This window comes from Rhea americana, unplaced genomic scaffold (genome assembly GCF_003343005.1).
Source record: "Rhea americana isolate MKP2758 unplaced genomic scaffold, rheAme1 scaffold_2, whole genome shotgun sequence".
Lineage (NCBI taxonomy): Eukaryota > Metazoa > Chordata > Aves > Rheiformes > Rheidae > Rhea > Rhea americana.
Window position 1 is genome coordinate 14,747,807 of NW_028186149.1, and position 14,242 is coordinate 14,762,048.

Genomic DNA, 14,242 nt, shown 5'->3' on the forward strand with positions numbered 1-14,242 from the left:
GCCCGCGGCGGCGGGAAGGGGCCGCTCCTCCCCCCGCGGCGGGCGGGCAGGTGACGCCCCCTCACAGTTGCGCCTCTCGCACCTCCTCTCCCCAGTTCCTGGCTCCCCGTTTTCGCCCGGTCCGGGAAGCCGGCAAAGGCGCCCGGTGGTTGCCACGTACCCGAGRGCTCCCCTGAGGAGCTGCCGCCCGCGAGGCAGAGCCTGAGCCGGCAGCGGCCTCTGTGCCTCTCGGCCGTGCTGCCTCCTCTCCCGCTCCCTCTCAGCTTTGCCGGCCCAGGCTCATGCTGCAATGCATGAACTTTTTGGATCTAGTGGACTTCTGCCCCTTTCTGTCTGGAAATCGCCCCTCATGCATTTCATCTTGTAGCTCGGAAATACCACTGAGTTGCTATCTCTACTGAACAAGGGACAGAAGGTGTTKCAGCTGCTGCAATCCATGCACAGGGGCTGAAGGCAGCCCCTGGCATCCACTGTCCTGGGCTTCTTTCCCTCCATTATCCCAGGTAGGAGCTTGTTTGGAGTGGAAACATGGCAGAGTGGGCACACTGAACAGGGATGAAGAGACAGTCTTTATTCTTGGTTATTGGTATTCTTGTGTGACCTATGTGCAGCAGTTTAGTAATCTTTAAGGTGGTCTTGTGTATGCAGCAGTCATTATTTGTCACAGTAAGAAAAGTATGAGAATACTATTATAAAACCCAAATGGGTAAAAGCCAAGCAGCAACACCTGTGAGTTTGCAGAAAGTGGAATTCATGCAAAGTTTAAGTAAGGGACTTCAATAGAGCTGCTTTAATGCTCCTCCCAAATAACCTGTAATATTCCAAGTTAAACATCAAAATTTGCTAAGATACATCTGAATACAATGGTAAGTACATTATTATTAACCCATAGTGACAAAAGATGGAGGGATAAATAAAAGGATGGGTTTAATCTAGTGTGGGATCATGTGTGGGAGCAGTCATATGCTTAAGACTGAAGAGCTACTCAATGCAATTCACTGCACTGTATTTACAGGAGCTGTCTGACATCACTATTAGAGCTAAGAAGACCTCAGATAAGGTAACAAAAGTGATGGGATACAGATAGGAACTTTGTGGTCAAACATGATGAAACACTTTGTGATGGAAGGACTGAGGACCAGGATTTGACAGGTTAGTTGCTTGGTCTGTAAAAGAAGAGACACATTTTTTCATGGCTAGAAATCAGGATTGGGAGCAAATAGCAAAGAGATTGAACTCTTAAGCATGGACATTTAGGTGTGATAGAACCTGAAATCGCAGCTATCCAGAACACTTTAATTGCAAGAAACTGCTAGAACTCGCACTGTGCATACATTGGGAAGAATGTCTTTAATTTCCTTACACCTTTTTAAAATATTTAATTATTCTAAAAATTCCTGTTTATTGCTTCTGTTATTTTCTTAGCACCCTTTTCGCCACCATTTTATGGCATAAGAACGTGCTGTAAATATGTGAGACTTTAATTAGCAATTTTGATAGATACTTTTTTGAACTCTGGGGAAACCCAAATAACGTCATCTGCTACTCTCACAGCACGTTAGAAAAAATGATGACTACTGTGAGCACAAACCGGAGAGACAAAGTTAGCTGGTGTTGAAGGCTAGGGTAAAAAGGGGGATGCCAGCTTGGAATGGCAAGGAGTAGTCCCAGAACATTCCTGTATTTGGAATAGAAGAAAGTTGCTTCAGTGAGTTTCAGAATTTAGACTGTTCAAAAYGGTCTCAGGGATTTTAGTTCTCAAGGTGGGAGTCTGATGTGAACATTCTAAGTAAGGCACATTTATAGAGTACCCAGCCACAATAAAACCCTGGTTTTGACAGGAGACACAGGTATTATAACGTAAAATTACATGGTTAGCATGAATGGAAATTTTAAAATAATGATTCTTGTGAGATCTTAAATAACTTTTCAGTTTCTTTACAGTCTAGCAGTCACCCTTTCTGTTAATTCAGAAGGAGAGATTGCTTTTGAATTAATTTTTACTATTGTCACTAAACACCAGAAATTTCAGTCATTTATGCAAGTTAAGTGTCCAGTTCTAAGACTACCTTATAGCTTTTGCTTTTGTATTTTATAATTGTGAAATGAGTCAACTAATCAGTATTAATTCCTTGAAAGGAGTGATGTTAAGCTGTTGTATCTTGGAGCTAGTACTTACATCAATCAGTGTCCATGTGTGTAGGCATGCATGCGTTAGCATGTTTTCTTTGTTCCAAGAAGCTAGAGGATGCTATATAGAGGGTATCTTGCAAGTCAATTTACAGATACTGTGTGCTTTTCATTCTATCATTCATTGTTTCGTGCTAAAGGCTACTGGATACATTTATTTGACTTTTACTGTCTTGATTCAGTTTGTAAAAAATGCTCAGAGAACTACATAAATTATATTCTTTTAATTATTCTGATAACAGTATTTCACTGAATGAACTAGAACTTCAGTAAACTAAGTCCAGAAATCCATTAGCAGGTGCACGGCTTTCCTTTTCCATCAGTGCACAGAATTACAGAGGAATCAATAGTTAGTCCATAATTAAAATTAGTACTGTGATTTCCACTTAGGTAGGACTGAAGACTATTTTATAGGTTGACTTTTGAATTTAGTCTCAGAGACTAGCCTAATGACTCTCCTAGGGGATTYGCATTATCCTCAACCTTCCACACATACTGACAAGCAACCAAAACCACTAACATTTTTAGCAATCTCTGCAGTTAAACATTTTAGCAGCACCTCTATTCTGAAATGTGAATATTTTTATGCAGATGTATCTTTAGGTCATTCTAACTTAAAACGTAAATTTTACATGAGCAACACATTTAGATCAAAGTCACTATCCCATTCTCTGATATAAAATAGTTGTTTAATTAAACATGCAATTTCTTCTTTGCCACTGTTCCACAAAATGGGCACAAGTACTGAATGAGTACAATTTTACATGATTTACAAAGTGGTTTTGTTAAATTTATGCAAACTCCTGTGTGGATGCTTCTCACTTATGTTTGATCTGTTTTATGGGAATATATTTCAGTTAAAATAATATAGGCATTCACACATACAGTTGAAAATTTTAGCTGAAAGTGGTACTTCGGTTAATGCGTATGTAGGTGAGGCCTGTATTTTGCCAAAGAATGAGCAAACAGCCAATAGATGTTTCTAGCTCTCACAGCTGTACTCCTTCCTGCAACTAATCATTTTTCTCAATTTTTCACAAATGTTATAAGCTTCTTTTAAGTAAAGTTTTATTGAGGTACAATAAACAGAATAAGAGAGACTCACAACTATAGCAGCATTAATAAAATCAAAAGTCCTACATTAAAAAGGTCTAATCCACAAATTTCATTAGTTCCTCTTAGCCTGGGGGAATAAAAAATTTAAGTATTGAGGTTTTTCTTACCTCCTGATGGAGAGTTTGAGTAGTTACCTTTCCACTTCCAGTGAAAAGATTTAATTATCTGATTGAGGAACCAGGAACATTTTCACCACCAAACCTGGTGTATGGCAGGACATTCCCCTTACCTGCTTACTCTTTACCTAACTGCCTTCTCAGCTGCAACATCTGCAATTTAAGCAGCCTACCTTTTGTGTTTACATGCTTTTATTAACCTCCACTTTTAACTTTGACATATATCTTTTGAATCCTGCACATAGCAAGAAAGCAAGTTTAACAATCACATTTATTAGAAGATCACACAAGCAAGGTCATGCAATGTAGTAGAATTAGTGTGCTTTATTTATTTACATGAATAAATATACTATCTGTGCTGTTGACAAATCAACATCTATTTTGGTGAATACTTGAATCATAATACACATAGGCAAAGCAATTAGTGTCCTTATTGGCAGAATGCGTAAGAAAAAAAGGGATGATTTTGCATAGCCTCTGCTAGGTTGTCTTACAAGGATAACTTCCATTTTGTGTGTAATTCAAGTCTTCTGAAAATGTAGCACGTCCAGTGGTTCACCTTGATTTCTAAAACAGACACAGTTATTTGGACAAAGCTTTTTGCTTTTTCCATGGTATTTTTATTTATGCTGTTATTCAGTGTCTGTACTATTAGTACAAATAAAAAGACAAAAGCTCATTAAATAACCCTTGCTAACTGATCTTATCAATGGAGCAGTACGGCAGTTACTGCAAAATCATAACACTTCACTGTTCAAACATACAGGATTTTATGGCTCTCCAATTGAATTTTGCTCTTGCTACTTATTACAGAACATTACTTTCAAAAGAGACTTGCAGCTGGTATTGATGACAGGCAACATAACATTTGTCACCTATCCTCTTGAACAATTATCCAGGTGCAAACAGAAGTTATCACAATGCTCATGGGGGGGGGGGAAATAAGGCAACTGTTATTTGAGAGTGAACAAAAAGGCTTTTGACTTGGTTTCATATATCTGAAATTTCCAACAGGTTTTAGAACCAATGTCAGCTAACCCTCAGAGATGGCAATTTCCACCAACTGTGCTAGGAACTACATAGGCACTAGTAGAACACGGGGACTTCTTGCAGCAATAACAGAAGCAAGCCAGGAACTGTAGATAGGTAATAGATTTGTCACCTGCCTGCTTTGAGACTTAAATTAGATAGCATCTATGCAAATACTACAGCTGACAGAACTTGCTTCTTCTATGCAGCTTTCCCTATCCCTATTTTTTTTTATAAATGCCACTCTTCCCCTTAAATTCTATTGGCTTTTTAAAAGGAGTTATTCCAAAGATATACTGAGAAGTTAGCAAAATGCTGTGAATGCCCAAGAGGACTGGTGAACTGTTCAGCAGTATGCTTCAGCACTTGCGAAATTTTAAGCAGATACTAACCTGCAAGAAGCAATATGTGGTGTGTGTGCTGATTTGTCAGTACTGACTTGTGCATTGCCTACGTTAATAGAACAGTTGCAATATCACTAGTAAACAAGTTTTAAGGATTGTTTATTTATACAAGGCAGCTATAGTAGCCACTACATGGAATATTCTTATCTAGAAAGCATCTGAGAGATCAGATGAGTATTCCTATGACAACTATTAAGAGGATGAGGTTGTGTTGTTCAAGAAGTTAGGGCCATGTTGATGTAAACTAAAGACCTGTACCTTCAGGACAGCGTTCAAGAAAGCAGTGCTCAGCACCTATTGCACTGTTGAATCATGCCTATTTTCTTTTGTTGACAGGGCAGTATTTATCTCCTAACTATTCCCCAACATAAAACTAAAAATCAAAGCATGTATTTTTATTGAACTGAGCATGCCTTCATTAGAACCGCAAACTAAGCCAGTTGGGAGTAATTTTTGACCATATTTGGACTACTTTAGCTCTGGAGTAGAGTGATAACTAAGGCCTGTACCTTAGAAGCAACTAAACAGTAAATGCTGCCACCTTGTTAAATCATGAAAAATTTATTAGCATTACATATATATGTAAGTTAAAAGATTTCAGTCAATAGTGTTCTGAACAAGCATTTCAGTTATACATGAACCTGTTAGTGTAGCTAGGCTGAAATTAAACCTAAGGTTAGTGTTTTGCCTTTATTTGATAATTGACTACTAGTGTGTATATACAGAATTCATTCTCCTGCTAGAATGCCAGACAGTCATATTGCAACATTTACATTCCCCATATAAAATGTGTAATGTACATTTTCAGCTTGGTACAGGTATATAAATATGTACAAAATAAACATGGTAGTTAATATATGCAGACCAGGTATTATTTAGCAACATCAAAAGCAGATGCACATAAAGTCAAAATAATCAAAAAAATCTGTTATGACTTTAGTGACCAGTATTTGCATTTATGAAGTAACACAGATAAAGGCTTCTGTTTAGGTCTCCTGTGGGCATCCAATACCCTTAACAAAGACAAAAGTAATCAAGAAGYACAAGATAGTTATATATGTCATGATCAGATGGTTTGTTTTCATCCATCTTGATCACACATGGATAACAATGTAAAACATACACATTTGTTCAGAGCAGGTAGTATTGCACAAGAGCAATTTGTTTTGAAGAAAATAGTTTCCATGTTTGTGAACAGCAAAAATGGTATCCATTAAGGAAATCTATATTTGTATTTTCTGAACCAGGGAACATTCAGTAATACTGTTAAAACTGTCATCCATCAACTTCTTCCTAGCCTGTTCTATGGCAATGGTATGTCATCAGCAAGATTTGGCAAAGAGAGAAGGCAGACAGACAGTATGTGTGTATGTATTACAGGCCAGACAAGATCCAATAGTTACCCAAACCAATTGCTGGACACTTTCAAGTTTTCTGACAGTTTAACCCTTATAGAAATATGAAAGTCTTCAATTCTAGTCACAGTGATGATCACACAGTAGTAGAGTAAGACTCTGTTCTTCTCTGCTTGGAGATAGCTTTGCCTGAACTCCCAGTCTGGAGGGTGCTTTCCTCAGTATCACTGTCACTGCTTTCTACAACTGTTGGATCCAGAGCCATCTGACCAGTCCTCCTACGCAGGTGAAAGTTCACCCCGGTCTCCTGTATGGAGTTAGTTATAAAATCTTCATCAGAAGAATGAAATGATTCATCATCTCCTGTGAAATGGTTGACAATGTGAATCCCATCAAAAGTGGGTTGGTCTGAGAAGTCTCTCTGGCCTTTTAGGCATTTGATCTGTTTTTTTTAAAAAAAATGTTAACAGTTAATCACAATTCAAAAGTCTGACAGTAGAAATAAAAATAAAACAAAAACACTTCCAAAAAAGGCATCTCTGAACCTTTAATGAATTAAATTATATAGACTTAGAAGGAACACATTTGATGATCACTTGAAAACCAAGCTAGACTGAGAACTGCTAAAGTGACTCATTTGTCTGCCCAAGCAGAAGCCTTGAAAGGAGATCTTAAACAGTCCTTGACACTTTCCAAAATTCTCCTTCGACTCCCAGAGTATTAAGTCTGAAAATTTTAAAAATACATATATACATCAAGGTACCCAGGAACACTTAAGCACAAATTCTTCTAGGCTATTTACTCCATCTTTAACATCTCTATGAGGATGGCTTAGGCAGTTGCTTTTTCTAGAGTAGCCTTTATTTGGTCAGTGCTTTTGGCCTTTATGTCTTACCTTTTACAGCTCTATTCCTTCCTCTGCTTATCACCTCCCCTTCTCACTTGATAAAAAGCTTCCCTCTCTCTCCAAAGAGCCCAAGTGAATATTGCTGCTGTTTCTTCTAGCCAGAGGAAACCAGCATTGAAGAGAAATACTTAGTTCGGTCTACAGTGCAAGACCAAGTGTCTTTCCATTTTCTGTTTCAGTGCAGATAAGATTTCAGATCACAAGGTAAGAGAAACCTCTCTTCATACAACATAAATAGACTAGTTTTAATTCTAAGAGCACATCAAGAACATCAAACAACAAAAATGATGATCAGACCATGGATGTACATATTTAACTTCAAATGCATTGTGCTGGAGTGATGAACTATTATAACCATGTGTTCAAGTTATTCAAGAAGTAAAACTTAACACTTTAAAGTCCAGAAAATCCTCTATTTAGTGAAAAATAGTTGTAACTCTCTGAAGATATTCTTGAGGTTATTTCTTAGAATTTCATCGTTGCTATCTTATAGTAGCAACTGTATTACAGCCCGTTCGACCATTTGAGAGAGCATAATGATAAAAATCCTAAGGACGTAGAAAGGCATTAAAAATGCTTTACAGAAACTTCCTCAAGCTATTCTGGGCGCTTCAAAAGGAAGATGTATCAAAAGTTACTTTGTAAGCAGCTCTTCACAATAACAAAGATGTGGAAAATAGCAGGAAGAAAAACCTGAAGAGCTGCTTTACTTGCATCACAGATCTATTTGAGGTTTGAGATCTGAAAAGATATTCACCTCGAAAAGAAATAGTGCATACAGGTCCTTGCTAATGATACCAACATATAGTTTTACCTGCTCATCCAGAGAAGAAATCTCTGTACTTTCCATGGGCTTATGCACAGGATGAAAAAAAGACTACAAGATTCACAAGTATGCTAGAAGCCTTCAAATCAGATGTTGACAGCAAGTAAAAGCTGCAAGTATGACATCACTTTTAATGTACATCATTGTCCATGTTAGAAATATTAGTACATGCTGTAGATCTAGACCTTCATTTTAAGTATGTGTAAAGTTGGTCTTTACATTTTCTTTTCATATACATGGGCTGCAGTTGTTTCAGAAGGAATTTCCCCAAGTAAAGGCAAGCAAAAAAAAGTTCTTATGTATACAACATAATTCAGAAGGCAAGTGAAATCTGTTAATGTCATATTATACATTGGACAGTAATGTGCATCTAAAATAAGTAATTCTTACAAGTTTATGTACTTAGATACAGAAAGCCTGATACACTCTTGCACATTAGAACTTAGAAGTAATATCCCTAAAATACCCTGTATTACATGTCAGATCCACATGGAGTATCCAAAATAAGCATCATTTTAATCCCTAAGACAAAAAAGCCCAACCAGAAAAACAAATAACAATTCCTCCGCACCCCTAACTGCAGGAGAAAGTCCCTCCAAACAAGTGACAGGTTTTATATTAGAGTAAGAAATCATGTGCTTTTTAGGTCTGAACTGCTAACCACTGTTTTACCTTAACTACAGAACTTATATTCAATGTTAATTGTTTTAAACACTCAGAAGGCCAAGCCACAGATCTCAGCTGTTTCCTTGAATACATGAATACAAGCTGTCTTCTTCAATACATGATACCTTCAGATGAACGTTATTTAGGTAACATGACAGAAACATGGCTTCATACTTTCAGGCAAAATCCTTTCCACATACCAAATATGACTGGTGTTATTGAAAAAATTCATAAATAGACATAGCCTTTGCCAAATTCTAAACTGAGTTTGGACAAATAGTCTGATGTTGTCCTTTACTATTTTAAGGAAAGGATGCACAGCCTGTGACCTTCTAGACGCACTTCTGGCCTGCAGCCTGATGTTTGCCTGCTTTCTGGGCAACCTTCTTCATCCAAGGAGAATGAACCCCTTCTTCTAACATCCAAGGGGAACCAGACCTCTACCAAATACCAATGCACTGTACAGAACATATGCAACAAGTCTGCAGCCATGCAGTCACATAACTGCGATGCAAACCCATCTCCATCTGCTTGAAAAAAGGTCAGCCCAGCTAGAAGCACTGACAAACACTGTAACATAGCATTTTTGTTATGAGGATTGACTGGCTCAGTAGCAACTCTGCTGAAGAGGATCTGGGGGTCCAGACAGACAGTAGGCTAAATATGAATCAGCACTGTCCCCTGGTAGCAAAAGTAACCAGCATCTTGGGTTGTGCTGACAAAGGCATAGGCAGTGCATCACAGGAAGCAGCAGTTGTTCTCTACCCAGCACTCATTAGACTGAGTCTGCTCCATTTTGGACCTGTCACCCCACTCCTCCCCTCAATACAAGAGGTTGATAGGTGGAAGATTCAGTGGAAGGGCATTAAGACAGTCAAGGGGCTGAAGTTTATGTCCAAGGATGACAGACCAAGGGAAATGGTCTTGTTTAGCCTCAAGAAGTTGGAGGAAGGGGACACTTAATAGCCTTCCAGTATGTAAGAGGAGGATACTAAGAAAAGAGAGCCAGGCTCTTTACTGAAATGCATGCTGGGAGAAGACACACTGATCATAACTCAAAACAGGAGTTTGACTGAATTTAAAGGAAAAAAAATGCAAAAAGAATAGTTAAGCATTAGAACAGGATGCCCAGAGAGACCGTAGAACYCAATCTTCAGCAGTTTTCAACATCTGATCAGATGAAGGCCTGAGCAACCTAGTCTGAATTCAGTGCTGACCCTGTTTTGAGCAGGCTGCTCGACTACAGACCTCCCAGGGTCCCTTCCAACTTGAGTAATTCTGATTCAGTGATGCATAAAAAGCATGATCAACTGGATGTATATTCCKGTTACCGTATACTACCATGGTCTATCAGCCCAGTATTCCAACAGTGATAACAGAACTTTTTTTTTTTTAATTATTTATTTATTTTTAAGGACAGCATATGAATTAGATGATCTCCAAAGATCTCTTCTAACCTCATGCTTTGTGATTCTGTGAACATGGCCAATTTTTACAGTCCATTCCATTCATATTCGCAAGTCCTCACTCACCGATCTAGAACTGTTGTAGCAGACAGTACAGCTCTGCCTAATAGTTTCAGCATCCATTTATGGGTGATTTGTCTGTGACTGAGTTTTCAGACTTGCTGATATTTCTACCTCCACAGCTTCCTGTTGGCATTCAGTTCCAGAAACTTCTTTATCTGTTTTAAACTCATCTCCTGCTTGTTTCAGCAAGTACTCCCCCAGCTCTAGTAATGTAGAGGACTTGTCAAAAAAAAGTTCTGCAGTCATAATTCTTAAGTCTTGATCATAACGCTTACCCTCAGCCTTCTCTCCAAATGGAGGAGTCCCAGCCTTTCTAGTCTCTCTCTCTCCTCAAAATAGCAATTCGAGCCTACTGATCATTCAGTTGCCCTTCTTTAACTTCTCTACATGCAGCTGGATGCATGGAGACTAGCAGTGCACCAAGATTTTACAGTGTCAATATGACCCCCCACTATGCTGTTCTTAATATACTTCCTGTTGATGCCCAACATTGTGTGAGCCATTTTTGCTGCTGCATATTAAGCCAGTGATGTCAGAAGACTCTCAGTGATGACTCCAAAACATCTTTTCCTGAAGTGTAAGCACCAATTCTATGTTTGCCATTGTACAAGTACAGCTTAGATTTTTCCACAGATAGATTACCTTAAATTTATTTCCATTGAAGCTCATCTGCTCACTCAATTTTAAGAGGGAATTCTGGAGATCCTTGGCACCAGCAAGTTATTTGAACATGAAAAGGAGGTTAAAGTACTAAAAGTATCATGACAAGTTCTTTTTGTTAAAGTAGCCAAATAGCATATCAAAGTCACAGGAAGTCTGGGCAAAGACCCAGGGGAAAAMAAACAAACAAACAAAAACCCCACACTTTTTTCTCTCTACCTTTAACAGTAAAGTTATTCCATCTCCAGGAAAAAGGAATGGCCTTTTTCTTGCAGCAATCTTAGCAGAATATAGACTTATACCTTAGAGTCACAAAAGAAAACAGAGGCGTGTAAGAACGAACTAGTTAAAGTGGTTCAGCATTGGAACTGGCTGTCCTTCATATGAAAGGAATTAGATCTTGTCTAACCCCTGATGAGTGGCACTCAGCTGAATCTCTATTGTTTAATGCTTCAGTTTTGCAAGAATCTCAGACCTGATCAGTTCCGTAAAAAAGACAGGTTGGGTAAACCCACCTGTTTTGCTTTTAAATCTCAAATCAAGGTTGTTCTGATCTAGATGACTAACTTTAATCCAGTTTTCACTTCACGTRGTACTGTGTCCTTAATCACATGGTCTTTAAGACGYTTCAAAGATAGTAACGTTGTCCGACCAAAATGTATTTCATTGTTGTTCCTTCAAAAGCTGGCTGGATCAAGAACAAAGTGTTAATAATTAYGATGCTTGCCTTTATATGTTTTTATGTACCTAAAGGATTAAATATTTTAAAGACAAACTGTATATCCTACTTCAACATATGAAAAGACCCTAATTATACATATTCTTAAAGGGTAACAGYATACTTTCACAAATTCAGAGGAGCTGAAGAACGGCAGATAGAGCATTAACAATCAGATCCTTAGACCTCAAAATAAAGCTCTTACCTGATGTTGACTATCTCATCAAGCCAGGCATAAAGGAGAGAGAGTAAAGAGAAATTTAGAGTTTTTAAATACAATTTAAAACTTGTTCCATATTAAATGAGAGATGCTGGTCATTTGCAAACAAAGTATGATTTTATGCTCCTTTGATCTTTAAATACAAAACAGTCAAATTTTAGAGGACCATGTTATAAGAAGTTCTACCTAACAAATTCTAGGAGACGTTCTGATTTTGGAACCTGTGAGGATTYTTTTTAGCAAGAATTCAGTGGTTGAAAGAAGTCAAACTCTAAAGTATTAGTTTGTTTTCTTTTAAAGACTTTAGTGACTAATTCTTGAAATTTACCCAATTCTGAAGTGATGAAGAATGGTTTTAACAATACTTGCCAATAAATATTTAGTCTACTCACAATAGAGTAATCATGCAATACACAACTGAGATCAAAATATGATCGAAACATAAAGCACCTTCAGTAAATAAAATTGCTTTTGGTAGAAGACAGCATGCTAAATTCATATTTTAAAAAAATAAAGTTGCTGAATTTTTGGTGGTTCTCCTAAACAGCAAGTAGTATGTAAAAATCAGAATCCCTCCTTTATACATCTCTACCTTAATAATGGTAGTAAAACTTAGGGGCATTTCCTGGTTATTCAACAAAGATGATTCAAAAGAAAACTAAAACGTTGCTGAAAATACAGTCTAATCATGTCTAGCCAAAGAGAAACAAATCATAAGTGTTTTCAAATACCTATCCTATAATACAGTAAGAGATCGTCAACTTGGGAACATCAAAAGAGATTTAGCTGTCAAAAAGTCTAACTACAAGTAAAGTAGAAGTGTCAGTTAAGTTTAATATCTATTGCATTATATTTAACATAGATAAAAGCAATGTAACTAGAATTCTTAAAAATTCCTGAAACCAGTGATCCACAGTGTAAACTGGTATCTCTTATACTTACAACAGTTGGCTGCTACTCACTGCTGACCCTCATGTCATGGGAGAGCGCACTCCATTAAGACATACACTAGCATGCTATCCCTTTAAAAAATCCTCCCAACAATTTCATTCAGATAAGTGTTTATCTCAAATAAAATGAAGCAGTCATAGCATCACAGACAGAATGAATAGGAAATAAGTCTCAGCTCAAGAGATGTTAGTATTACGTCCATTAGGTATCATAACACAAACATTTCTGCAGATGCACTCAAAGAGAATGAACAACAAAAAGTTAAGGTTACAGGCCTTTACCATACTACTATTTCACTTCCATGAATGCAAGAATGTCCTTAGAGATCTTAAGCTCTCTGAAGCCTGTTTTTAAATTTAAGGTTGCACTTCCACAGTGAGTCACATTCATACTGAAACTATCACAAAATGAACTCTGCATAAGTGGAGACACCAGGAGCTAAACCTAGTAGTTGCAGAAACTAATATTAGCAATCCATCACTTGAAACAATCCATAGCAAGCTTTAAATGGTTGTAGTGCAAATGGGTTTTTGAAAGTTCCCCAAGCAACCCCTTACATAGTCAGCTTCCTTATGTAAAGGAGACTGCTAGGTGTGTTTTGTGAGAGAATCATATTAAAGCATTTTCATAAAATGCTATTATTTATTGCTCTTTGAAAAGTCTGAAATAAAAAAACAAATTTGACTTAGTAAGTGATAATCCTAAAGAAAAAAAATAATGCAAAGGAACTTTAAAGACATCTCATTTTCCTCAATCATGAAGCAGAATTTACCCAAATGTGTGAATCATATGCAAAAGAGAGGACAGTTTTTTGAGAACTTCCTGTCGATTTGTATAGCTCTCAAGATTATCTGTAAAATAAGTCAACAATGTATAAGACAGCATTCTCTGTAAAGACCCCCAGTGACACATTCTCTAAACAAACTTAGTCTAGTTTGTTAACTTAAAAATGTGTTATGATTGCAACTCTATTAAGACAAAGCTCAAGGTTGTGGCTTTTATTTCAGTATTGGTGAATTTCCTGTTTCACTTCAGTTAACATTAGCATTTTTCTCTAACACGATGGGCTATAGATACAACCATAATTAGRATTGTTAACTTGTAAATAACAGCCATCAGCAATCAATACTGCAAATTATGACTCAAGAGGCCCAAACCAACCAGACTGGAATACAGGTGCTAAATCCAGGATTTCCTATTTATTCAGTTTGCTCCAGTTGCTAGATAACCACTGTCCCTCCTGTAGGGGACACCCTAATAACATGGGCAGTTTGGAAGATAGCAGCCAAAAGGACTGTATGGGCTCCCCTTYACTGATATCCACATGGAAAACAGATGACCTTCCCCAGAGCTCTTACTTAAACCATTTCAGTTTCTCCAACGCAGTATTTATCCCTACATTTAAGAACTGAAGAAATTACAATATTACTGTAGATCGAGATCTGCATTAATTATATTCAATTATTTTTAAAGAGAACCTTTTCCCTTTCCACGTCTGCCTCACAACACAAAGATCTGCAACAATCATTAGATACATACTTAATAGAGGAATCCA

General features: G+C 37.5%; 1 protein-coding gene across 4 annotated transcripts in view; it reads right to left on the reverse strand.

Annotated features, from left to right (window-relative positions):
* Window positions 1-2,857: 2,857 nt before the first annotated feature.
* Window positions 2,858-14,242, reverse strand: part of EVI5 (ecotropic viral integration site 5) — an 85,593-nt gene continuing 74,208 nt past the window's right edge. For 3 of the 4 annotated variants that reach the window (XM_085303567.1, XM_085303565.1, XM_085303564.1), the window contains one exon: window positions 2,858-6,652. In XM_085303567.1, coding sequence (XP_085159693.1) covers window positions 6,347-6,652 — 306 coding nt within the window. In that variant the 3' untranslated portion in view covers window positions 2,858-6,346. The remainder of the gene's footprint in view (window positions 6,653-14,242) is intronic. The other variant, XM_085303566.1, reaches the window with a different exon arrangement.